This window comes from Bidens hawaiensis, unplaced genomic scaffold (genome assembly GCF_021521415.1).
Source record: "Bidens hawaiensis isolate Kalapana, Puna unplaced genomic scaffold, B.hawaiensis_p1.1 tig00020696_1, whole genome shotgun sequence".
NCBI lineage: Eukaryota > Viridiplantae > Streptophyta > Magnoliopsida > Asterales > Asteraceae > Bidens > Bidens hawaiensis.
The window spans coordinates 345,674-372,682 of NW_027493183.1; the positions used below are offsets into that span (position 1 = coordinate 345,674).

Sequence of the window (27,009 nt, forward strand, 5' to 3'; positions counted from 1 at the left end):
ACTATTTCACAGAAGTGAACAAAAAAATTATTTGGTCTCTAATCCCTAAAAATCCGTCCTCTCTCTTTCTCACTTTTCCATGTAAAAATAAAAGAAGAGAGCTTGCTTTCCAAGGCTGGCAATATGCTTCTTTAAAGTTTAAAGCACAAGTGGTCCTAAAACCCCACATGCATCTTAATTATGCTTCTATAAAACACGTCCATTTCTGACATCAAATTTCGGCTTATTGTCTTTTTTACAAACTTTCATTGTTTTTTCTTGTAACAAAATAATATGCAAGATCAAGCTCTAGGAATGGTGGTAACAAGTGGTGATGATAATGGTGGTTTTGCGGATATGTTGGTAACCCTTTCGCATGATCAGAACCGCTTGATGAAGGCCAAGATTGCCAGCCACCATCTCTATCAGCATCTTCTCTCTGCCCATGTAGGGTGTCTACGTGTTGCCACTCCGATCGACCAACTACCGGTTATCGACGCTCAACTATCCAAGTCCCACAATCTCTTCCCTTCCTACATGGCCAACCACCACCAACCAACCGCCCCTGATGACCGCCATGAGCTTGACAATATTATGGTACGTTACAAAGTCTTATCCTGCATTCTGATACAATTAGACCAAAGGCGCTTTGGTCATGTCTTTTTTGAGTATTTACAAACATTTCTTTAACATGGAACAGACAGAGTATTTGATGGTTCTAAGTGCGTTTAAAGATCGCCTGCAAAAACATGTGAGAGTTGATGCCGTCGAGGCTGTCATGGCATGCCGTGAAATTGAGCACAACTTACAAGCTATGACCGGTAACACCTGCTCTTCATATTCACATACACATGAATATACTATTGTGTCTTAATGCTTATATGATATAGCATGTTCAAAACCTGTTTGTAAAATGAATGTATAGATATTTTAACTCAAAACAAACCTTGTTAATTTATCCAATATATTACGTTATCCAAATAATAAACTAGACATTTAGCATGAAAGTCGTGTCACGTTTTGAACTATGTCATAGTTAATTAGTTATGATCATCACCTCGGGTCCGGGTTTGTTTCAATCTTCAATGACAACTCATGCATCATAAAGATGGGTGTAATGCAGGACCACGACTTAATTTCTATTTATGGTTACCTTATTATATTTTTAATAAATAGTTAGGAGCCGAAAGAAGGTGGAGTTAGTTGAGTTGGTGGACGGAACCAACATTTACATCACCACCTACTAAATTTTTTATCATGATTTTTAATTTATTTATGGATTATATACATTAATGTACAATACCAACTTATGTCATGTTCTTGCTAGCTTTTAGTCTACATTATGTATTTTGCAAGATATATTTATTTAGCATCACAAGATAACATCATTAAACAAACTCAAAAAGATATGAAATTTATAGCAACACATAGCAAGACATATCATATTTATTGTCGTCACATAAATGAAAAGGGTGCTAATTTGATTAAAATGCTAAGTATTTGTACAATAGCATGCCTATGTATATACAATATAAAGAAAGATCGTGAATAACAAACTCTTTACATACATAAATTGGATATGGCTCAATGGTAGAGCACTCACTTTACTAGTGAGAAGTATGGGGTTTAAACCTCATTATCACCAATTCATATGGGAGATATGAGGGATGACCCTGGTTTGCCAAGGTTCGAGTCCTGATCTCACCCGGTTTTACCGACTCCTCACTGTCGTGCCGTTTAGCGGGCGTGGTGGTCGGGTTTTATCCGGGGAATCCCTCAATTGGTGGACCGCTAGGGGCTCCGTCCGTCCGGACTCGTGGCCGGCTCGGGCTACCTTTAGCCAATGGGGGCCACGTACGGAGTACCGGGCGTTACTTAGTTGGTCGTTCCAAAAAAAAAAAAAAACAAACTCTTTACATGCTTCCTTCTATTTGCCTTCGTATAATATGATTTTTATGTTCTTGTTATACTTTTTCATCAGGTTTATGCGATTAGTAGTTTAGTACACTACACTTCTAATATTCTTTTCTCTCCATGTATATGGTTTTCAAGTTGGGGGTATTCATGTAACTCTATCTTTTGAGATAGAGATTTCGTTTGCTTACATCCCATCCTTCTAAGACCATAGCTATAGTTTGACTATAGACGGGATTTACTGTGTATGGCTGCTTTTGTTCTTGTACATTCATGATCCATGTTTTTCACCTTAATGGGGTTGATCAATATCCAACCAATTCAGCACTATTTATTGATGCTAGTGAAACCGTGTTTTTATTTTTATGTTGTTCTTTTCTTTATCTACTATGCCTCGATGTAGCTAGTCATTTTTATCTATTTTAACCGACTTGTTTTTTTACCTCGCTGAAGAATCGTGCATTGGATTGACAGTTTTCTCAATATGAAACAGAAGTTTTTCATATGTTGTAAACGTAATCTTTATACAAAAAATGTTTTTATCTAATGTTAACTAATTTCAGGAGTAATACTTGGAGAAGGTACAGGAGCAACAATGTCAGATGATGATGAAGATGAGATGGCAATGGATTTTTCATCAAATCAATCTGGTGAAATGTTAGGCTTTGGCCCTCTTCTCGAATCTGAACGTACTTTAGTAGATAGAGTTCGCCAAGAATTGAAAATCGAACTCAAGCAGGTGCCACTTTGTTGAGACCATATTCTATTTTTCTTAGAAATCGCATACTTGTTACTGGTGTTTATATTTTTATTTTCATTAATTACTTTGTATGATTTTTGCTACCGTTGCAACTGAAAATAAGATCTGCGACCGGATATGGGTTGATCACCATTTTTGCAACTTTTTTATCAGTTGTGAACCCCACATATCATTGGTCTAGTACTTTTCTAGTCGTGCAATCTTGCAACTCACATAACATTGGTTCTACTACTAAATATATAGCATTAAAATGTTTGTATTTAGGGATTTCGATCGAAAATAGAGGACGTAAGAGAGGAAATATTGAGAAAGAGGAGAGCAGGAAAATTACCAGGAGATACAACTTCTGTGCTCAAAGATTGGTGGCAACAACATTCCAAATGGCCGTATCCAACGGTAAGCGATAAATATATATTTTGAAATCTAGAAACAAAATTTAACTAAAGTATTAATTATTTAAGCAACTTAATTACGGTAACAACTAACAAGTTATGTTGTGATTTTTTTTTAATTAACAGGAAGATGAGAAGGCTAAACTGGTGGAAGAAACGGGGCTACAACTGAAGCAAATTAACAATTGGTTTATTAATCAAAGGAAAAGAAATTGGCACAGCAGTTCGAACTTTTTAACCACTCTAAAGCCCAAGCGCAAAAGATAGAAGAGGAAACCAAAATTGTTGCATTTTTCATGATCAAAACTATGGTGGAGAGATGGTAACTTAGGTTTTAAGGAAATTAAGACCTAATTAATATTCAGTGTCTCGTTCTGAAGATTTATTGATCACAAAAAACACCGTTTCTCAAGCATCAATGTGGTTGATCGAACTAATTAAAGATAGGTCTTCTGATGACTAAAAGTGTGGCAAGTGATCAAAAAATGAAAATATTTATAACGCTTTATATAATAGGATAAAAATAAATGAAAACTTTTAACTTAGCCATGTAACTTAACAAAACTATAAATAAATCTCTCAAACCCACCCGTTTGTAACGTCTTTCGACTATTTACGGTAAAAAAGATTTATATTTAGGTTGTTCAAACCGCTCGACGCTTGCTCGAAAAATGTTTTGAAAATGCTTGTGGTACTATTTTGGCTTTGTTGTAAACAAGTTGATCGGCCCAGTTTGGTTTGTAAACGAGCCATGCACGAGCAAAGGTTCACTTGAGTGAGATTCGGTTCGGTTCGATTGACTCGAATTAATTATATATACACACATACATACAATTATTTAAACATTTTTAAAATTTTTCTCACTCGTTAACTTTATAATTTCATTTCGATCACTTCAAGTTGTTAGGATACTAGAAGTTTGTTTCATATATATGTTAAATCCAAATTTAAATTTCTTTCTTATAGAGATTTGCAAGCTACAAGTTTGTCTAAAAGTTATTAATTCGTTTTCAAGTGCATTATTTTCAACTTCAAACCTTTTCATTTAAAAAAACTTTAAAAGAAATTAGTAACACATCACTCATAAAATTCCCGTTCAATTTGGCTCGTTTTGTAAAATTAGCCGGTCGGCTAGGTTTGATTTGTAAACGATTTAAATATGAGCAAACCTTCACTCGATTCAATTCAGCTCATGAACAACCCTATTTATGTTTACTCAATAAGAGCACACGAAGTGATTTGAATCCAAGGAGGTGGTGTTCAAGCCCGGCCCTTGGTTTCCCAACCACTCCTAACTAGATGTGCACAACTGGTTTGGTCTAGTCTATAAAGTCAACCCGATTTATGATTGGTTTTGATTTGGGTTATGCTCAGTATTAGTTCGGGTTTTGGCAGTTTTCAGTTCAGTTAACCGATTTCAATCAAGAAAATTACAAACGAATTCTGAACTTTCAAATTTCACCCGCGAAAAATCACCTTTTTCACACCACCAATAAATATCCCATCTTTTTTACCGCCAAATATCTCGCACCGCCCCCAATCCATTAATAATAATAATAATAATAATAATAATAATAATAATAATATCTCACAAACCCCACCACAATCCCTACCGGTACCCCATCATGGCTTCCCAATCAAACGGACCGTCCAAAACGACGCCGTTAAACTTTCTGATCTACGGCAAAACCGGTTGGATCGGAGGCTTATTGGGCAAGCTCTGCCAATCCCAATCCATCAATTACTCATACGGGTCGGGTCGTCTCGAGTCACGTGACTCTTTAATCGCCGACATTAACGCCGTCAAACCCACCCATGTCTTCAACGCTGCCGGCGTTACCGGACGACCAAACGTTGACTGGTGCGAGTCGCATAAGGTGGAGACTATTCGGGCTAATGTTGTCGGAACCCTGACGCTGGCTGACGTGTGCCGTGAGAATGGGTTGGTTTTGATTAATTATGCGACTGGGTGTATATTTGAGTATGATTCGGGGCATCCCATCGGGTCGGGTATTGGGTTTAAGGAAGAGGATGCTCCGAATTTTGTGGGGTCGTTTTATTCCAAGACTAAAGCCATGGTAATGCTGTTATTTGAAATCAAGTTTTAATTTTTGTTATGAGATTTTGATGTTTATATGTGAATCTTGATTTTCATGTGAAATTTCAAGAAAATGTTTGATGGTTTCTGGGTAGGGGTGTAAACGAGCTGAGTTGAGCTCGAGCTCGGCTCATTTCAAGCTCTTTTCTTAAAGCTGGAACTCGGGTCGTGAGTCGTTTTTCAAGCTTAGACTTGACTCGGGCTAGGCTCGGTTATTATATATTAATTAACCTATATATGTTTAAAATTATTTTTATTTATTTTGTGAAAAACCTTTATTGAGCCTAAGCTCGGCTTGTAGCTTGTGTAGTACCTTAAGTGAGTCAAAGCTCTGTCTGAGCTTCGTTGTGCAGTGTGAAATTAATACATAGAAGTCGAAAAGAGGTAAAACTTAAGTATACCTAAGGTTTTTTTAAGGCTAAGATAGCCCAAACGAGCTTCCCATACAAGGCTCGAGCTCAGGCTTGATACCTAAACAAGCCTTATTTGAGGCTCGGGCTCGGCTTGGCTTGTTTCAAGCTTTTTATTGATCCGATCTAGAGTAGCTCGTGGGTGGCTCGGCTTTGCATCTTTATTTCTTAGAAATAATCTTCGAGATCCGATTGTTTTGACTTTCTAGAGTCAAATTGAATTATCTTGAAATTTGAATTCGATATAAATGTTTTATGGATGTTATGATATCAAGTTTGTTTTATAAAGTTCATTGTTGTTGACTGATTCACATTTTACACTCATTTGTTAGAACTGATTTAAAATTTGACTTTAAGAAGTAAAACTATGGACTTTTGGATTTTAACTGGTATGAAGATCCTTACAATTTTAGCATCTACTATACTTCATGACTTTTTATATCTTGGACATAAGTCAAGTATGATTATTTTTTTCATCTTCATGACTCAAATTGTGGTTCAATTTGAGGGTCAAATGTAATATCTTTGACCAGATATAAGTTATAATTTTACTTTTTATCATGTTTAGGTGGAAGATTTGCTCAAGAACTATGAAAACGTATGCACATTGCGTGTTCGTATGCCCATATCATCCGACTTAACAAACCTGCGAAACTTTATAACAAAAATCACTCGTTATGAGAAAGTGGTCAATATTCCAAACTCCATGACGGTTCTTGACGAGCTTCTTCCGATGTCAATAGAAATGGCGAAAAGAAACCTAACCGGGATATACAACTTTACAAACCCCGGGTGCATTAGCCACAACCAAATATTGGAAATGTATCGTGATTACATCGACCCAAAGTTTACTTGGAAGAATTTTAACCTTGAGGAGCAGGCTAAAGTGATGATTGCTCCAAGAAGTAATAATGAGCTTGACACCACTAAGCTGAAAACCGAGTTTCCCGAGCTTTTGTCGATTAAAGATTCGCTTATAAAGTATGTGTTTGAGCCCAACCGTAAGACCCCAAAGACTGCTTGATTATACCTAGAGGTTTGACTTCTTTTTGAATCATCTTATATTCACGGTTATTGTTGTTATGGTGAGTATGGCTTTTTTGTTTTTCTACATGATATGCATTGTATTTTTAGTGTTGTATCATTTGGATTGATTTGATTGGTAATAAATATGTTGCAATGGTTTGCTATAGAAGCCGTGTGCATGTTGCCAACTTGCTTGATGAATAAAGTTCCCGGTTCGACCTTTTTTATCGTAGTTTGGTTTTGCGGCTTGTTGGGATGCCCGCGACATTGATTAGTGAACGATTTTAACCTAGAGTTTCAAGTAACGAAGAATTAACTCAATTAAGTAATGCACGAGGGTGACAATTCTTGACACGAAACAAAAGTAATCATGTTTTGGGTTGATCTGTTTAACCCTTTTAATTAAATAGGCCAACCTCATGAACTTATTTAATTATACATGTCGGGTGTGCATAGGTCAGTTTTGGACTCAAACCAAAATTTCAATATTTGAGTTTTTTAAATTCGTCTCTCTCTGGCAACTTTCATAAATTGCCAATTTGAGTGAAGATTGTAAATTTGTAATGAAGATGACACATACATTGATAATACACACTGCAAGAAAATGTGAACACATCATTCAAGTATAGTAGCTTAGTAAGATCAACACCACAATCAAGTTAGTCAACATCAAAGTTAAATACCAACCCCATGCACTTGTGCAAGTCTAATGGTGAATTTGCCTTTTAAGGTGGAGAGATGCTCCTTGCAAATTAAAAAAACTATCCTAAGACCTGTCCAATCATGTGCTGCCACCTAAGTTTTACCTTGTACTGATGGAAACCAAATTAATAAACAAAACTAAAGCCACGAATTGTGTGTTTGTGTATACAGTGAATGAACAGCAAAGTAACAAGAACAACAAATGATAATTGATGACTTGGTGAATGTTTACAATGGAGAATACATACATGAATACTTGATTTGGCAGTTATGACCATTGCAACAATTTGATAATAGGTCGTTAAGAAACCGCTGTATCATGAGATAATAAACCTAAGTCCTAACTGTTACATATTAGTATATTACATATATAATAATAATAATAATAATAATAATAATAATAATAAAAGTCTAATGCTAAGTTTAAATGTCTTGCTTAAAATCATCCCCTAAACTTACCAATAGGGCATGAGTTTGCAGATGCATGGGCCTCTTTGACAGCTTCTTGAATTAATATCATCTACTTTACTTGCAGGGCATACTATGCTATGAAAACAATCAATAGATTTTACTCTCATTAACTTATGAAAATAGACTTATCAAGATCTTCAATCATACATTGGATTCTGCAAGATATATAACGAACAAACTTGACACGAACATATATTCTTGATTGTAAACAAAGTTGTCACAGGGCAACTCTCCTTTGGCGGTTATATTTTGTTGGACAAAAAAGTGTTAATGTCTTGATTCAAGATCAAGCCGGGTCTTTCTTTAACACAACGGATATGACTGCCAAGGGAGAGAAACCCTATAACTAGTTTGCTTATTAGATTGCAACTCGAACATTTGTGTTTGTGCACCATACCTGGAGCTTATATATGTGTTTGTTTTGACGTATAAACCATTGAAGAATTTGGATATACCGAAGGTTTATGCTTTGGATATTATTATCCTCATTAAGAGCTAGGAGATCTATTCCATAAAAGCTAAAGTTTCTTCATCTCAATAAAAAGTTTTAGATTCTGTTTGTAGCATAATATTAACACATGAATGTGTGAAGATTGATAGGGTCTGTAGGGAATGAAATATAAAGGAGATGGTAGAGATGCCTAAGTTATTTTTATATTAAATTCAAATATTTTATGGGGACAATTTGAAGATCAAATTAGAAGAATTCGCCTAAAGACCTTTGGTGGAACATTCTTAAAAAAAAGAAGTAAAAATAATGAAGTGATTGAACCATGTTAATAGTCATAAACAACTACTTATTAGGGAAAATTTATACTATTTGATTAAAATGTTAATAATAGATATACAATAAAGATGCGTCTTTATTCATATGGGATGTATGTTGTATAATATTGTTAACGAAACAAATTACCAAATGAAAACCTCCAACATTACATAACGTGAGCGTGAATCGAATCAGTGCCATCGATGAGATCTTCAAGAGTGTAATCGGCTGCAAGAATGAACTAACTAAAAAGATGAGATATTGGTGAGTGTGTCTTTGCATTAAGCGCAGGCCCCATAAAACATATTTCGAGTCTCTCTTAAAGATTGAACATGCAAGGATATGTTATTTCACTTCATAATACACACACACGCATATGTTCTGCAAATGAAGAGTATACAAGTATAGGGGAAAGTTAATGTATAAATTAAATTAACGTTCTAACTGTGAGAATCAAGTAGTGTAATTATATTTACAAGTAGTGTAATTATGCAATTACGTTATAGTGTAATTACACTATGTCACACCCCGACCAATGAAGGCGGAAACGTCGAGGCGCGACATGATTGCTCATTGCAAAACGACACTATAAAGTTACAATATTTAAACAATTCATTTAAATCCATATCATCATAAATAACACAACAATTGTTCATACAAAATGCCAAATAGATAGATAAACAAATAACTTGTTCTTTCATTTTCTAATATCCTAAAGCCAAGATGATAAGTTTCTTCAAGTAATCCAATCAAGCTAACATCAAACCTGTAACATTGCATAAAATAGAGTTTGTCAACACAAAGGTTGGTGAGCAATTTTCATAGTTTTGGACAATAAGTATATAGTATGAAATCCACAACTAGTATTTGAAAACAATAAATAATAGCAACAATTTAGATAATAAAACCGTCAATAAGAATACATTGACGACAATAATGAAATCGCCAATAAGAATACATTGACGACACCTTTCTATATGGGGATACCATATATACTCGGAATTAACGTATGATCATACTTTGATGAGGCTACCCGCCTTAGCATTCAAGAGGCTACCCGCCTTAGCATTCAAGAATTTGCACATAATCATGTAAAGCATATAACACCAAATCGAGCATTTATTTAAGTAAACATATACAATAAGTGTTGTGGTTTAAGACTCAAGTATAAATCATTTGAATTTGAATAAGTATGCAATGCCACCCCCAAAACGAAAAATGGAAAATGGGGGATGAAAAAGTACTCACATTAACAAGTAACTTGAAAGATAGTGTCATGAATAATCGGAGAGATCGGTTTAACGAGCAAGACCTATATTAAACGGGTCTTGTGTTAGTAGGTAGTCTTGGAAGGGTTTAAAATAAAATACATGACAAATAAAGTAAATAAATAAAGTTTAGGATTTAAAATGTAAATATTTGAGAAATTAAAGAAACGAGTTTTGTAAAATAAGTTTACTCGAAACCGGGTCTCGGTATTCTATTCATTAGTTTTTTTTTTCTTTTTTTACTCAACCTATGTTAAGTAATAATGTGGGTTAAAATGCAATATTGCAAAACCCTTGGTTATAAGATTACCAAAACAAGGTTTAAACGAGTGTTCGGGTTTGTCGGTTCGAGACTTGATAATTGACCAAGCTCAAATTTAACTTCCCAAAATAATAAATGTTATGAGATAACTCAATAAAATCAAAATAGACTTAACCATGTATGTAGTTCTATTGTGAAGAACCTTAACGTTCGTTAGGCGAGTATACGACTTTATCGGTTCGAACTTGTTATAAGATCAAGTTGGTTACCGACATGCCAAGTATGTTTAAAGTAACTAAAATTGATTTAAAATATAATCTTGAAGAAAAATATGAGTTTTGGTGGCTAAAAACACATTTGTGTGTCTTAAGCGAGTGAACTCGGTTTAGTTCGGTTTTTGGTTCGGTCCTTGACTCGAAATAAGACCGAGGATGGTTACCACATACCCACTTACAGTAGAAACTCTATAAAATAATACACTTGGGACCACCAAAATTTATTAATTAAAAGAGTTATTAATTAATCGATAAATTAATAATTCTTAATTTATATATTAATTAATATTTTATTAATTTATAGTAGAATGTTCTGACTCACCCAGAAGAAAATGGAGTTGCACAGTTGTTGACTGATGAAGAAATTATTGAAAGCGTTATTGAAATTAATAAAGATGATATCGATGAAGAAGATGATGAAAGTTCTACAATGGAGCCCCCTTCGCGAAACGAAGCTATTAAAGCGGCAATCACATTGAACAATTTCTTGTTGAGCTATGAGAAAACAACACCAGAAGTTCTTACCATGCTAAGGAAAATTAGAGACGAGATTCAAGAGGAAATTGATTTCAACAAAAACAAAAGACAATTGAGTCATTTTTCAATAAACCTTCATAAATCATTCATGTAATATGATATATAAAAGGAATTATTAATTTATATTTTATATGGGGTCTAAAGAAATTATCAAAAATATATTATCTTATAATTTTAGCGAATTATTAATTTAGCACCCTATCCCCGAGTCGGGACCGGCAAAAAATATTATCTTAGAGAGTTTATTAAATAATCGAGTATTAATTTATCGAGTTTCTACTGTACCATGGAACTTGTAAAATAACTTATAAATAATAATACTCAAGTTTTACATTCAAAAAGTTAACAATAAAACTTTTAAACGAAAGTTCGGTTTTTGGTTCGGTTCTCAACTCGGATGAAACCGAGGCTAGTCACCACATACCCAAAACCATGGAACTTGACAAATATGAACAATAAACTAAAATATGCAGAAGTTAAGCAAGTATAACAAGTTATATGGTTAGATTTGTTAAATATATAAACAAGGACTACAAAGTCCTCCATGTAACCTTGCCTTACTAGCCCGACATTTCAACCGGCTGAGACCGGAGACATGAAAGACCGAAGGTAAACAAGGAGTGTATATTATATATATATATATATATATATATATATATATATATATATATATGTTGTAACATCAAGCTTTAAGTATCGAGAAGTTAGTTAAAATGAAAGATTAGCTTAGTTTGACCTTGAGAGTCAAACTATAAAGAACAACCTTAGAATTCAAGAATTTGAGAGAGAAATGAGCAAGGACAAATGAAGAAGATGGGTGTGTATATATAGGTAAGTTGAATGGGTCTTTCATAAATGGTCTTTCATGAAAATGGGTTGGTTGTAGACCCAATAAAGCACAAACTACAAATGGGTCTTTCAAGTCTTCATTTTGGTAGTTTTAATCCCTGGAGTTCATTTTGAGCGTTTTCGGGGCATTTTAAGAACCGAAAAGGGTGTTTTTTTTATATCCGACAACTATAAAACAAATATATAACATAAAATTCATCATTTTGATAATATCGAAAGCTTCGGGATACAAAACGGGTCGGGTTTACATTAAGAATACAAGTATAAAATAACCCGAAATTGACAAATGTCACACACTATGTTGTAATTACACTACACTACATATGTAATTACACTACACATGGTTATATCATAGTGCAATTATGTAATTACATCGTAGTGTAATTACACTATGCTGTAATTACACTACACTATAATTACACTATTGTTGTATATATATATTTACACTACTTGATTCTCACAGTTAGCTCGCTAATTTAATTTGTATTTGATCCAAACCCTACAAGTATATGTACACAAATTAATTTATGATTTAGCAGTAACTATCGACATGGTTAGTAAATGAAGAAACACTAAGTGAACCCACAGGCAGATTATAGATAATCTGGGGGTTAAGTAATGTTTCCCACGAGGATGAGGTCCAGCAGAGAAGGTTGTTCTTCAGGGGACCTGCAAAACAGACACCGTAAGCTCGTCACTGAGAAGGGGGGGGGGTTCCTCCTTGTGACCACCCTCCGGCGTGAGAATCAGACTAGATTGCTCTGAATATAAGTGTATATTAAGAGATTGCTAGATAAGATTGAGATATCAGATCATGTCCTTACCATTCCAAGGTGTTGGAGTATTTATAGCCGAAGGTAGGTTTCCAAGCAGGTACAGCCGGCTGAATAGTATTCCTGTTCTACCAACAGTGGACTACGCACAGGCCATGCTGGTTGGTGGATAGGTTACGGCCAACAGTAATAAGGTCGGCTGTATACTGTTCCTTTACTGCCGGCTACGCACTGTTCCACCAACTGTAGGCTGCGCACGTCCCATCGTAAGGGTTGGTGAGTAGGCAGCGGCTAATAGTGACAAACAGTACTAGAGGGTGCTCCTCCTCGTATTGTTGTCGGTGAGCTGTCACCCTGTGATTAGTTCATGGGCTGCTCTGGTCAAATTGTCTGTTCCGCCCATACCTTAGTAGGTATAGTACGAAAGACCTTCCAGAAGCATACGGACTGGCTCATTTAGGCGGGAGTGTTCCCGCTTTGCTCATTCCTTCATGTGACTACTGAAGTAACGAATGCCTTGTGCGTGTAGCCTTGCTGTTAGTGCGGGTAGCCTTCCCTGATGGCTTGTATCCGCAGCTGCGGGAACAGGCGGGGTACTTCACCATTGGGAGGCTTTCCCTGCGGGTACAGCTGGCGTACTGCGCGCAAGGTTCTTTGAGCATGGTGGGTCCTGCTGGAGCAGTTGGTCATTGCGCAGACGTCCCTGTTCAAGGTGAGTCTTGCGGGTCCAACTGGGCTCTGCTGGGACCTACCTCTTCAGTAAACATGCCAATAATCGCCATTTAACTAACTTAAATTACTATAACTACCTTACTTGGGATATAATTTATAATGCAAATAATAACAATAAAACTTATGATAAAACTAAGACTGATTATTTCAACAATCTCCCCCTTGATCAAGGCTTTATGATAATCTTTGGTTGACGTGTGTTATTCGCTTGTGCATCCATTATTGTAAGTCCCCCATTTATTTTTTAAAGGTATATATATGTTAAAATCTTCATTGACCCCTATGGAATTTTGACACCGACCCTCTTCCGATCCCTGTGAATTTTTTCCTGGGTCTGCCACTACCCATGACCCCTTTTTTTACTAACCCGTTTTGACCTGATTTTACCCGCTTATTCTTCTTTGATTGTTGCCTCAACAACTTTGCTCATTCATTGATTACTCGCCTTCAGCCATCATACTTGCATCACTTCATTGTTCTTCACTTCTGCATTAACACATACAATTATTCTTGCATTCATTGCATCCATCTTCATTTAGTGCACTTACCTTACTTGTTGCATTGATTATCAACCTACATACACCGTCTTGACCACACCGTTATTCACTCCATTATCGTCAAACACTTCCATCTTTACACCTGCATCGACATCACCTCCATAGCACACAGTCTCTACACCACCATGATCTTTGTATGATCAAGAGATTCAATTCAGATTGACTTATATGTAATAACAATAAATGGAGTGAAGCATCACTTGGTATCATTTGGTATTATCAATGGCAAGCATCACTTTTCAACAAATGCCCGATGTCCACCAATTCACCTATAAAGATTCACTTTTAGGCTTATGAAATTTCTTGGCTTATGAAAATTCCTTTTGAGTTTGTATGGAGATAAATGGACATGTGGTCATTAAAATGTTAACAAATTTTTTTTGGGTTTTAACATGCGTTTATGTATCATTTTCATTTCCGAAATGTACACCATATAGAATACAAGTTGCCATACACAAAGCCATGTACCGAACAAGCTTGACACGAACTGGCATTCTTGATTGTAAACAAAGTTGTCACAGGGCAACTCTCCTTTGGCGGTTAAAATTTTGTAGAACCAAAGATTAAAACGTCTTGATTCAAGATCAAGACGAGTATACAACTGCCAAGGGAGAGAAACCCTATAACTAAGTTGCTTATCAGACCGTAAAACCGAACATTTGTGTTTGTGCATGATCCTGCTTTGAAAGTTCATATACTTGATGCTTATAATGTGTGTTTGTTTTGACTTATATTGAAGAAATAGGATATGCCAAAGGTTTATGCTATGGATATTATTATCCTCAGTGAAAGAGATCTGATTCCATGAAAGCTAAAGTTACTTCATTTCAAGATAGGTGCTAGATTCTACTTGAAGCATGATATTTACACATGAATGTATGGAGATGGATAGGGGGTCCATAGGGAATGATATCTAAAGGAGATGGAAGAGATGCCTATGCCTGCTTTGAAATACATAATCTTTAACTCCACGACCGAAATATTAATTTTTTCAGTCATGTAAAATATTTTATTGGGAACAATTTAAAAGATCAAACTAGAAGATAAATAACATAAACAATAGCGAAGGACGCCCACATTTTTCGATTCTGCAAGCTCGACCGCAATAAAACCAAAATGGTATTTTTCAAATGTAAAACAAAAAAAGGCTCTCTAATTGCCCAACTGATTTATAGTACATTTTCGCATCTGATTTATACCATACAGACAACATGTATGAGGGAATTCCCCAACTTGTAAATTAATAAATAAACTGACCTCGACTCGCACCACTCCACTAACCTGGTTCATAACTGGTCTTTGTGGTCACACCCATTATAAGATTAAAGGGTAACCCGTCCACAAAACCACATCATTTGCTTTAGGTTAATGGTGTACCAATGAGAGGATGACACATGTAACACGCTCAAGCAGCAGGAGCATATTCTTTAATTGCAGCAGCGAGTTTGTCCCGATCCTCCTCATTTTTAGTCCTTATCAAAAACGTTCTTGCAACAACTTTGCTATTGTCACTCCCGTTATCATCCTATGAAAAAATGGTCACATGAATTTGTGGATGCCAAATGGGTCGTGTTTGTGGGCTGGCAGGTGAACCCGACACGAACCTGGAAATTTTAGTTTATTGAAAAATCAATTTATAAAAATTGTGCGGTTTTATCACTTGGGCTTGAGTTTTTGGGTCAGAAAATTTTTTTTTTGCCCAAAATAAAGAATTTGGGCCTAAATCTTTGTGTTAACTAATTGATTAGTTGATAATTACACATTTGGGATAAAATATTTGGGTTACAGTACTTTATATTCTTATAAATTACTTAACATTCAAATAAGAGATGAAAATCCATACATTTAGTTCCGTTCGGTTTCTTGTCTCTAATTATATGCAAAACCGGAACCGAACAGATAATTTGGTTTCTACGAAAACATAAAACCAAGCTGATGGTTTTGTTTTGGTTCGGTTTTTACGTTACAGAATGGCTTTTTCAGTCTTAATAAACATACAAATTATTTAACAAAAAATACAAATGTGCACAAAACAATTAGGTTTGAACTATAAACCGTAATACTCTTTTTTGTCTCTTAAACTTTTGAAGAAAACATCCAATCAGTCTAAGTTATACCATTAAACACATTTTTTAGGAAAAATCATAAAAATAATTGGGTCAACCAGAAACCGACCCAAATTCATTGTTTCGTGGTCAGTTCGTGTCGTGTCAAAAGTTCGACACCTATATACAATCAAACCCCCTTAAGCCCAACAAAAAAAACAATAAACATGCGATAGGTAAACGAAGTATGAACGTACCGCCGTATGAAAAATAGCAACAATGGAGTTCTTTTGCAAGTTTGTTTTAATGCCCGAGTATAATAACGCGTTAAGCAGCAATCTTCCCACCTGACATAAGTGACATACAAAAATATGTTATTAAACAAATACAAAAGTTACAAACATAAATAATATTATTATACAAAAAAGCATACATCATTTCTAACAAGAACTGTTGGTTTGGAGTCTTTAGTGCCTTTGGTAGCACCTTCTTTGCATTTGATGGATAGTTTTCCTGTGCCTCTATCTTTCCATGAACCTTTATCCGTTGGATCCGTCGACTGATAAAAAGGAAAGTCAAATTTGACCATACAATTAGCAAAAATTTATGTATTATCTATAAAAAGATAGTATTTATGTCTAAAAGTATATAATTACCTTGATATAGAGCTTACATTTGACTTCATGTACCACCAAGATGCCAGTTTCTTCAGTCTTCTTCACGGATGGGCTACTTGACTGCTCAGCTTCATCATCTGTTGCATATTATAATTTTAGTGAAAGACGTTAATTACTCGGATGGTCCCTATAGTTTTTGCCCATTTTGCAAGTTTGCTCCTAAAGTTTGAGAAATTAAATGCATGCTCCTCTCTTAGAATCGATGAGCTTAGTTTTTCCAGCTAAGCGCGTGTGAAATGACTAAAATACCCTGGACTGGTAAAACTAGCACTCATCAAATCCAAGGAACATCCTTAGGTTTGAGAAATTACGTGTATGCTCCTCCGTGTGGTGTGGTCCTTGAAGTGGACGGGCGTTAGTTCTTCCACTTAAGTGCATGTGAAATGACTAAAATACCCTTAACTGGAAAAAAAACGTCCATCCATTCAAGGACCATTCGGGTAGCATTTTAGAAACAGTGGGAAGCATACATGTAATTTTTCAAACCTAAGGGACCAAACTTGGAATATGGGGACCATCTGAGTAAATAACTCTTAATCAAATGAAAGTAGATAAGATCACAAAAATATGTTAAAAAACAATAAAAGATCGCATTTAGTGTCTTACCACCCTCTGCGTCTTTTGAAGCATCCGACGCTACACCAATTGAACTAGGTAACCCTAAAAGAAAATAAAATAACAGCCCAATAAGTCAATATCACTAAAAAGCAAAATAACAGGAAACAAGTCAACAACACCTACCAAACGAAAAAGAGGACTCTTTTGAAGCATCTGGCTTTACACCGATTGAACGAGGTAACCCTAAAAGAAAATAAAATAACTCAATATCACTAAAAGTCAAAGAATGTCAAAATAACAGGAAACAAGTCAGCAACACCTACCAAACGAAAAAGAGGACTGACTGTTACTCCATGAGCTTGCAAAACCCGAAGTCGCAAACATTGTGGTGGGCCCAGAAAGCAGGGCCGGGGCGTTTGGCGTCTTCTCTTGTAAGGGTACATTTTCAATTTCCTTATTTTCGGTAACAAGTTTCTTCTGAGCAACATGTGATCCGGGCTCCAACAAATATTCACTTTTTGCTGAGTTTGACTTAAGCCAGTTAACAACATCACTAAATTTCTCCTATATCAAGAACATCAACAAATGTCAAGCATTATTTTATCTAGTACATAATAAGTATAATTTGAGGTATGAGTTTGGACCGAGACCAAAATGTTTGAAGCTTGAGTTAGGTAGTCGCGAACTCCGTCTTCCCAAAGTTCATCAGGGTGGTTCTTTAATTGAGATTGAACCCAACTGCACATAATCAAAATACACAATTATTCAAAGCTAAAACCTATCAATCATGGTTTTAAAAACCCCGTGTAGGCTCTGATTAATCCCCAATCAGTTGCTAGTCGGTAGCCCACCCACTAGTGGGTTGCAATCTAGTCAAAATTGAAAATTTTATATATAAAATTTGGTATATATATATATATATTTGAAAAATAACTTATAAATTCCAATCCAATTAATCGCAAGTCCCTACCCCACCGCCGCGCCTAGTAATTTCTACAACACTACGTATCAATTGAACTACTAAAAAACTGCAAGTTGCAAATTAAACAGCAGACCTTGCAAATTGGTGATTAAGAGCTCTCACATGTTGTCTCGATGATTCAGCCCGTTGCATATCTAACGACGAAGTACCCATTGCTTTCGGTTGAGCCGACGGTGTTGCCCAGGGGAAATCGACTTGTGGTCCCATCATAAGTTTCTTACTCTGAAAACAATACAAAAACAATAATAACAATATAAAGTTTTAATTTTTAAACCACCATTACATCATCAATAGCTAAAAGTACAATTAACTGATCAAGATTATGCTAGCATTGAATTCTGATCAAAACCCAGATCAAAAAACAGCTGAAATCATACAATCAACAACAAAATCAATCAATTTGAGGTGAATTCAGTAATTAATTAATAATTATTACAGCAGCTGAAACAAAAGGAGTGAAATTAGGATTCGTACAAACGAATTGGTGTCTGCAGTGGATTCCGATGCGCCGAGCCGCTTGGTTCCTTTCATTAATCAATGAATTGAATTGGAATTAGGGTTCTTGTGTAGATCACAAAAGTACCTCTTTTTTTTGGTTTTATGATTTTTGGTTTTATGATTTTTGAAATGAGTGACATGTGCAGTTGTGTGTATATCGAAGTGTGTGATTTTTAGCCGTTAAATTTAGGTGGGGTTATGGGTTTTTAATTACAGCCCTTGGATCTGGGCGGCATGGACATATGATGTTGTCGGCCCATATATGAAATTTATTGTTTTTATGGGCCATGCCCAAATATATCCTACATTCCTACGTAAGGTATTAAGGCCACTTGATAGATGTGTACAAAACCGGTTTTAAACCCAAAATAGGTCTAAACCGGGGTGGTTTATAAACCGGTTTAGACACAAAATAGGTCGACCTGGTCACGTCGGTTCAGTTCGGTTTATAAAATGGTTTTAAACCAGTTTTAACCGGTTTTCCTCAAACCGGTTTGGTCGATCTTAAGGGGAACCGGTCATGAAACTGGCGGTTTGGGTCGTGTGGGAACCGGTTTGGGTGAAACCGGTTTTAAACCCAAACCGGTTCGGTTCGGTTTGCCTAAAACCGGTCCCAAACCAGTTTTTTTTTGTACACCTCTACCACTTGATATCGTTTTTTATTAGATCCAGTCTCATGTTGGTGTGTTGATAAAGGACATTGATGCATTAATGCGCATTTTCTATTGGTTTCATCTTGGGCAAGCTTTGTTTGCCTCTACACAACACATAGTTTATCACTTTATCATCAATGCACTATACACTATTTAGAGGGGTGTAAAATCGGTTCGGTTTAGTTTGGTTAACCATCAGTTAGTGGCGGAGCTAGAAAGTTTTTCCTATGGGTTCGAAATTTTTCGGTGTTTGATTTTTTTTGTCAAAGTTTTCGGGTCTGGATGAGTCGGGTAGGTCATTTGGCCAAATAAATAAAACGCAATATCACTACCATAACAAAAGTACATCGACAATATTAAATAAATAAAAGTCATATTAAATAAAAAGGTTTGCATATTATAATTGTTCCCTATGCGTTTTCATGTATATAAAACGACACCGTTGTCTCTCTAAAATTCAAGTTTTTGTTTTTTCACCAGCGAACGATAAAATGTTTTCAGATATTTCGTGACATGGGGCTCGCTCGTTGAAAAAGAAGGGGTTCGCTCATTAAATCATATCTATAAGTTATATAAAAAACCAAAAATAGCCGGGTTCGGCTGAACCCGGTGACGTGTGTGGCTCCGCCACTCCATCAGTTATGGGGGTTGGTTTTGGTTAATTGCCCCCTGTATTTTGTTTCTTTGTTTAAGTTTAAACTAGTTCGGTTATGGTGCTTGTAGCTCAGTTATTCGAAGTTGAACTATGCCGGCTCCAAGTTTAGTTACAGAGTTATAAACTTTAAGGAAAAAAAGAAAATGCAAGATTCGGTTCGGTTTTGGTTAAGTCTGGTTAACAAAGACACATTAAGCATAACAATAACTGAATAGGCGGTTAATCAGATTCACTTAGCCATAATTATGGTAATTAATTTATCTACGTTACATAATATTATGTCAAGACATTGGGGAAAACTAAAATGAATGAATACATAGAAATTATATAATATATTGTTCCCGTTAGGAAAACTGATTTTGGAGTAATCTCAGCCATTAGATCATCTTGAAACAAAATCGTAACCGTTTAAACTCAAAAAAGTGCTTTTAGAAGCAGAGGTTACAAGCAGTTTCAAACGGTTCTATTGTCGCGCGTTTTCCGTTGCGCTCACCTCCAGAAATCTGTATTTTGTTGTCGATCTGCTAATTTTTGTCTAATGGATAGGTACTTTAGTTATAAGTATTATTCAAGATTGAAAGAGATCAAGTATTATATTGGGTACGGGTCGAAAATGAGCAACTTATTGTTTAAATATTTTGATACAGGTCAAATTATTGGATGTCTTGAATGTAAGTTGTTCTTTCTATAAATTTCTCAAATCTTCTTTGTTTCTTTAATATGTTAAGACTCATGACCACAGTAAAATGATTTATATATATGTATTTTATGCAGTTGCGACTGCCATAATGACAACTAACACCACCGGTATGGGATATTCATCATATAAGTACATTTGTTTCTAAATGTTTTGTTAGTTGTGAATAAAAACATGTAACTGCAGCTATATTAAAAGATTTGGACTTTCATGAAACTGATAAAGCCGAGTGCCAGTTTACATGTAACTGCAGCTATATTGAAAGACTTGAACTTTCATGAAACTGATAAAGCCAAGTGCCAGTTTACAACAACAGCTACAGTTCTAGACAATCGAACACATTTGTGGTATATAATAGGTACAAAGAAAAATTATGGTTATTCTGTAATGGACCTTAGCTTTAATTATAATAAAATGTTTATAGATGCCTTATAAGTAAAGGTTTTCTTTTCTATTTGTAAGGCCCCGAACCCAGTAGCCTTACTTTAGCGTCGGATTTACTCATAAACACGGTTCTTACAAATCAGAGTTCATTAAAACTTTCGCGGATACGTTTACTTGAAGCATTCGTTACAAAACATTCAATCTCTTCTTTGATATTATAAAACAAATCATTATATTTAAAACACCCTTTCTTCCATCTAAAGATGCCAGCCGTTCAATCCATGCCATGTGCCATCCTCATGCTAGTTCTTTGGTCTGATCACCTGCGTGCATACTAAAAGTCAGCTACGCTGAGTGAGTTCTAGTTAATCAAGCAACTTATCATACAACCACTACATGTATCATATACGTATCCGAAGACACGTAGTCCACTATCTAACCTGCTTACCTTACCACTTAGCCTCTTATTTACACCTACCACCTTGCCACTTTGCCACTTTAATAACGTATAACGTTATGCCACTTTAATAACGTATAACGTTATGCCACTTTGCCACTTTGCCACTTTAATGACGTAGTCACGTATAGGCTTACCCTACCACGTACTATCGTCATGCCACTAACACTTTTACTACACTCTTGCCACTTCTAACACGCTCTACCTCTACTTGTCTACAACACGCTTCGTATCATTTACATAATAAGCAAGTCACATCATAGCATTCATACACACTAATAACCACTTGGCAATCACTATCCTTGGCGATGCGTGCAATATCCGAAGATCGTTCACGCACCAACAAGTATTATATAATAGCTACCTCGTATAACATCTATAGCATACACTTACCACTTAAGGTAAGTGTATTCACACTTCACATCGAGTATGCACACAGCCCCGAAAACATAACAAGGAAATGGGGCTAGAAACTCACCTGAATCCTGTTACGCTCTCCGTTAATAGTTATCCCTTTCTTCAGTTGTGCACGGCTGACTGTATAATATTTACACGTATCAATTAACTACTACTACTACTCATGTTGTATTTCTATCTTTATATGACCCACAACGAACGGGGGTCCGGGGGCAGCGCCCCTGACAGCGGGGTCTAGGGGCGGCAGCCCCTAGCAGGGTCCAAGGGGCAGAGCCCCTGGCTGGGGTCGAGCTGCCAGGTCAGCTTGGAAAAATTTTATTTACATTAACTGTCTTAACACATTTTCCATTAGGTTTTTAATTTATTTTCTAAGCGAACTTAACTTTATGCGAAGTTAAACCTTAGGCGAACTTAGCTTTAGGCGAAGTTAAACCTTAGGCGAACTTAGCTTTAGGCGAAGTTGTCATCAGACGAACTTAGCTTTAGGCGAAGTTGTCATCAGGCGAACTTAGCTTTGCAGGCGAAGTTCATCAGGCGAACTTAGCTTGCAGGCGAAGTTCATCAGCTGTAGGTACTGTTCGCTCTTAAATCCTTCGTTTCTTAACCAAATAACTCGATTTAGGTATCCACGGAATCGTCTGACCAGCGCCTACAAACCCCAACCATCAAATCGACCTAACATCGATGTTTAAAGGGTGCGATTTAGACATATAGGTTACGGGTTCTTTTTATCAATCGATTAACCCATCAAATCATAACCATTTTCAGTAAGTTTAGCTTTGTTGGATTCGTTTTTACCATACAAACACAGATCTATCATTTCTATACTAATCCAAACCTAAACGAACAAGTTCTCGATATAAACGTACCGTAAATGAGTCGAACTACGAACACGAGCTGGTCTTGTTGCTTTGGTTCGTCACGGCGATCTAGCACCAACAAGCTCGGGTCCTCGCCTTTGGATCTTGGTTCGGGTCGTGCGTGTTTTGGGTGTGTGTAGAGATTAGGATGGATAAATGGATGGAATGGAAATGATTGGGGTTTAAGGGGGTATTTATACTCCCTCAAGCCCATGGACCGAAGGCCCATATTTCCTTTTGGTCCATATCCAATCCCATCTAATTATCCTACTAAGTCTTCATATTATGTTGTTCCACTAACTCGTTTATTTCACCCGACAAAATTATATATTAAATATTACTTTAGAAATTTCGGGATGTTACACTATTTTATATCATTTTTAAAAGTCAAATCCTTTTAAATGATTGCTAGAGGTTAGTAATTTTACATTATTTGATTAATCTACATACATAATATTTTTTTTTATTTAGCATTCTATACCTAACCACCGAAGAATGGTGGTATAAAAGGCTATTGAATCTTTTTACCTTTTGTACTTGTATGTTTCTCTTCATGTTGTGGATTACTAATAGTATCTTTACCATTATTATTTGTTCCAGCTATTAATGTTGTTTCGCATTATTTCACATAATCATGTTGTTATATAGTACTACACAAATTTTTATTTCTTTGATATGTTTGCTCTTGTTCCCAAGATACTATTCACTCACTTCATGAACACTACCATGTATTCCATCGATTTTGGATAAGTGGAGTATTAGAAATCCAAAACAATAAACTTACTAGCTCAACAGTTATTTTGCCTATGGACACACAAGCACCTGAATAACATATACCATGGAATGAGAATGTAAGTGGGCCAAGGTATTATATATTTTAAATAGTACATTAGCCTTTACTTATGCATTTAATCATTTGTTTTAATAGTTATTACAACATAACCAATGTTTCTTTCACTCTCAGAGTGGGCCAAATGGAGAGCTGTCACTAGAAGCATGTGTAATAACAAGATCAGTGAAACAAATCTTTGGCAAATTGGAGTGCCAAATTGCAGAGTATATGGTTTTAATCTTTTGTAAGCAGTTATAACATGTTATGTTAATAATTAGTTGTAGAGTTCTAAATAGCAATTCAATATAGTACGTGGTGACATTATGACATTAAAATGCTCGTCCATCGGACGAGTATAAAACTAGTTAAAAAAAGGTTAAGAAATGAACCTGGGGTTTGATGACTTCTTGAATAGTTTTGAAAACAATTTGATTTATTCGATTTGATTTCATATTCTCTCAAGTGTAAAGAAGAGATTGTTAGGGATTACTACGTCCATATGCGAATTGATAATCTTGTGAATTGATTAGTATGTGATGAATTGTTCGATCTTGGGATATTTGAATGAAGTTGATTGTGTTGATTATGAGTGAGGTAAGCTATTTCATGGATCTTGCCTGACATCATAGTATCTGCTGATGTCGTATACTCGTATGTACTATGTTATGTTCTTTCTCAAATATGTTGGGCCGATTGGATTGGGCTTAGATTAAATTTGGGCCGTAATGTTAGCTAGAGCCTACAGGTGGACAAAACCGGGTTTTTTCAATATCGGTTATGTGTTTTTAGGGATGGCAAAATAACCCAAACCCAACGGGTATACCCGAAACCCGAAGCATTCGGGATGGGTATACCCGAAGCCCGACGGGTATTGAGCCGGGTATGGGATTAGTTTTGAAAATTTTTCGCGGGTACGGGCCGGGTATGGGATTTGGTGATACCCGGCCCGATTACCCGAAAAGACATACCCGTTTACCCGAAATAGAAACCCGAAATTTTTTTATTATTAATTTTTATTTTCTTAACCTTTTGTATTTAAGATATGTATTAAAAAGTATTATTTGTGTTTTATATGTTATCAAGTTTATACATAAAGTTATACAAAGTTCTATTATTTATTTATGATAACGTTTATATAGATGTAATGTGTCATATTTTAGTTTGTAACGATTCATATAAAAATAAAAATATATACGATAACTATAATGGTAAAAAAATCTACTTAAAAATCCTATAAGAATTTTTTTTAACAATCTAATGGGTATACCCGATACCCGCGGGCATACCCGATACCCAACGGGTAATTACCCGACACATACCCGACTGGTAATGGGCCGGGTATAGGACTGAATTTTATAACCAGGTACGGGTATGGGATTAGTAATAATCGGGCCGAACCCGGCCCGTTGCCATCCCTATGTGTTTTGATTAAGTGTCTGGTATACAAGTCAATAACCGAGTATTGGTGGAACCAGAAATAAAGCGGATTAGGATTACAGGCCAAGCTACACCCTGAGTTCGTGACCATATTCAGATGTCATTAGATTTTTTTTTTTTAACAATCTATTTTTCCATCTAAAATCCTTATGACCTCGTACTTGCAAGCATTTGAACTAGGAATGAACAAATAATACCAGTACCAAAAAGGATACCGTTGAATCCTATTTGATACCAACTATTTAAGATTTCGGGATTAGTTATGGTACCGCATGGTTCGGTTCGTACTAATATTTACCGATTTTTTTGCCTACGGTATCAGTACCGAACTAACCATTTTCGGTACCGGTAACAATTTTTAGGAAATTCAAGATCGTTACCGGTATTATACCGAGCCCATCTCTAATTTGAACATACCACCTCACTTTTAGAGAAACAAACACCGTGCCATTAAATTGTCACAGGTTATGATTAAAGAGAGTTTTATAATGTTGCGACAATAAACCAATACATCTAAGGATTTTTATTTATTTCCCCTTACTTAACATCCTTAATTATATAGTTCCCCGCGTCTAAACAAACTATTACATATTTTCCTTTTCATATTAAATTACCAAGTTACCCATATCTCTTACTATTAATAAATTAATTAAAAAACAAGAGATTAGTAATTATAGAGTTAAACCAACACCATCAAATCATCTTCTCCAACCTACTTTCGGCAAGATTGAATTTTCCAGCAAGCGCCATCTCATCACTTTTTCTCTATGAATCCCCCCGTCTCATTTACATTTTTTTTATTATACTAGAGTTGTTTTTGTTGGTAAAAAAAATTTAATCTAAAACATTTTTATGTTGACTATTGATTAAAAAGTTCCATGCCAATTGGTTTATTAGTGTTCGATATGTTTGTCTTTACATCAACTCGGTTTGAATTGAACTTGAGGAGATATGTAATTGATGTTTTAAGGAATGAGATATATGTAAATACTTATTTAATTATGTCATGCATAATTAATGTTATGACTCCAAGATCAGCTAATGTAGTTTTTAAAAGATTGGGTTTTGCAATTCAAAAGGGGGTAGCGGCGTAACTTGTTGCCCGCTTGCCTTCTGTTTCGATGTAATTTAAACTATGCACATGACCTAATAATATTTGGTGAATTATAAAAAAAAATAGGAAGATATGTAATATGTGTGGTTTAGGAAGGGGAAACATGTAATTGATTTTTAAAGAATGAGTAAATATGTATTAAGGTAACTTAGTAAGGAGATATATGTAAATGCCCCATACATCAAATACCATACTATACATGCAAGCAAATAAGAGGCATAGGGTAAGTAACGTAATAAATAAGGGTAAAATAACATTAAGTAGCCGTGACATAACAACTATAAACATTCAAACGGTACGAACCTTTTGCACAAACAATTCCAACGGTAATATATATACAAATCAATTAAAAATTGGCGGATTGTTTCTTTTTTAAACGGGCTTCTCCCAAACCGAATTGTTGATCAGATCAGTTTCGGTTTCAGATTGCGGTAAATATGAATAATGATCCTATTCCGGGATCTGAGTTAAAATGTTTTACGTATATACTCCTTTTGTGTACACAACATGGTTTTTGATTAAAGGTTTTGACTAGTGCATTATAAACATTTTTACTAGTCTATTTTTCGCTCCTGTTATGTTTAATAGAAACCAAACAGATATCATCCTTTGAATATCTATAACGATTGTACATTAAGAAAAAGTCTGATCTAGTTGATATTCATACTCAACCAGCCTTCCTATTGTATATTGTTCATTTTAAGGAAACCAACAAGTTCCTTCATAGGCTCATAGCTATTGTATGTGAAAGTAATTAAACACAATGCCATGTAATTTGTTATATCCAAAATAGAATATTATAAATCATTTATATTTCTTAATAGCTATATATTAAATATCAATGCATTATAAAAAAATATATCAAACCATTATAACACGTGTGTTTTTTGGGTCAAATCGGTGGCACTTGGTGTGAAAGTTAATAATTAACATTTGCATGCACAAGTCCCACTCATTTACGAAGACAGGTGA

At 35.5% G+C, this 27,009-nt stretch overlaps 3 protein-coding genes across 3 annotated transcripts; 2 read left to right on the plus strand and 1 right to left on the minus strand.

Annotated features, from left to right (window-relative positions):
• The first annotated feature begins 273 nt into the window (after nucleotides 1–273).
• Nucleotides 274–3,317, plus strand: LOC143561523 (homeobox protein knotted-1-like 7). The gene is made up of 5 exons (XM_077049586.1): nucleotides 274–580; nucleotides 684–800; nucleotides 2,457–2,632; nucleotides 2,918–3,049; nucleotides 3,172–3,317. Exons 1-5 carry the CDS (start codon nucleotides 274–276, stop codon nucleotides 3,310–3,312), a joined length of 873 nt encoding a protein of 290 aa, XP_076905701.1. The 3' UTR covers nucleotides 3,313–3,317.
• A 1,347-nt stretch (nucleotides 3,318–4,664) lies between these two features.
• On the plus strand, nucleotides 4,665–6,740 carry LOC143561524 (bifunctional dTDP-4-dehydrorhamnose 3,5-epimerase/dTDP-4-dehydrorhamnose reductase-like). Its single transcript, XM_077049587.1, has 2 exons — nucleotides 4,665–5,123; nucleotides 6,122–6,740. The coding sequence occupies exons 1-2, from the start codon at nucleotides 4,671–4,673 to the stop codon at nucleotides 6,575–6,577; spliced, it is 909 nt and encodes a 302-aa protein (XP_076905702.1). The 5' UTR covers nucleotides 4,665–4,670; the 3' UTR covers nucleotides 6,578–6,740.
• Nucleotides 6,741–14,959: 8,219 nt separating this feature from the next.
• LOC143561525 (uncharacterized) lies at nucleotides 14,960–18,626 on the minus strand. The gene is made up of 9 exons (XM_077049588.1): nucleotides 18,508–18,626; nucleotides 18,107–18,255; nucleotides 17,702–17,789; nucleotides 17,375–17,615; nucleotides 17,100–17,153; nucleotides 16,473–16,570; nucleotides 16,250–16,375; nucleotides 16,074–16,163; nucleotides 14,960–15,296 (listed from the first exon to the last, which is right to left on the minus strand). The coding sequence occupies exons 1-9, from the start codon at nucleotides 18,562–18,564 to the stop codon at nucleotides 15,177–15,179; spliced, it is 1,023 nt and encodes a 340-aa protein (XP_076905703.1). The 5' UTR covers nucleotides 18,565–18,626; the 3' UTR covers nucleotides 14,960–15,176.
• Between the last annotated feature and the right edge of the window lie 8,383 nt (nucleotides 18,627–27,009).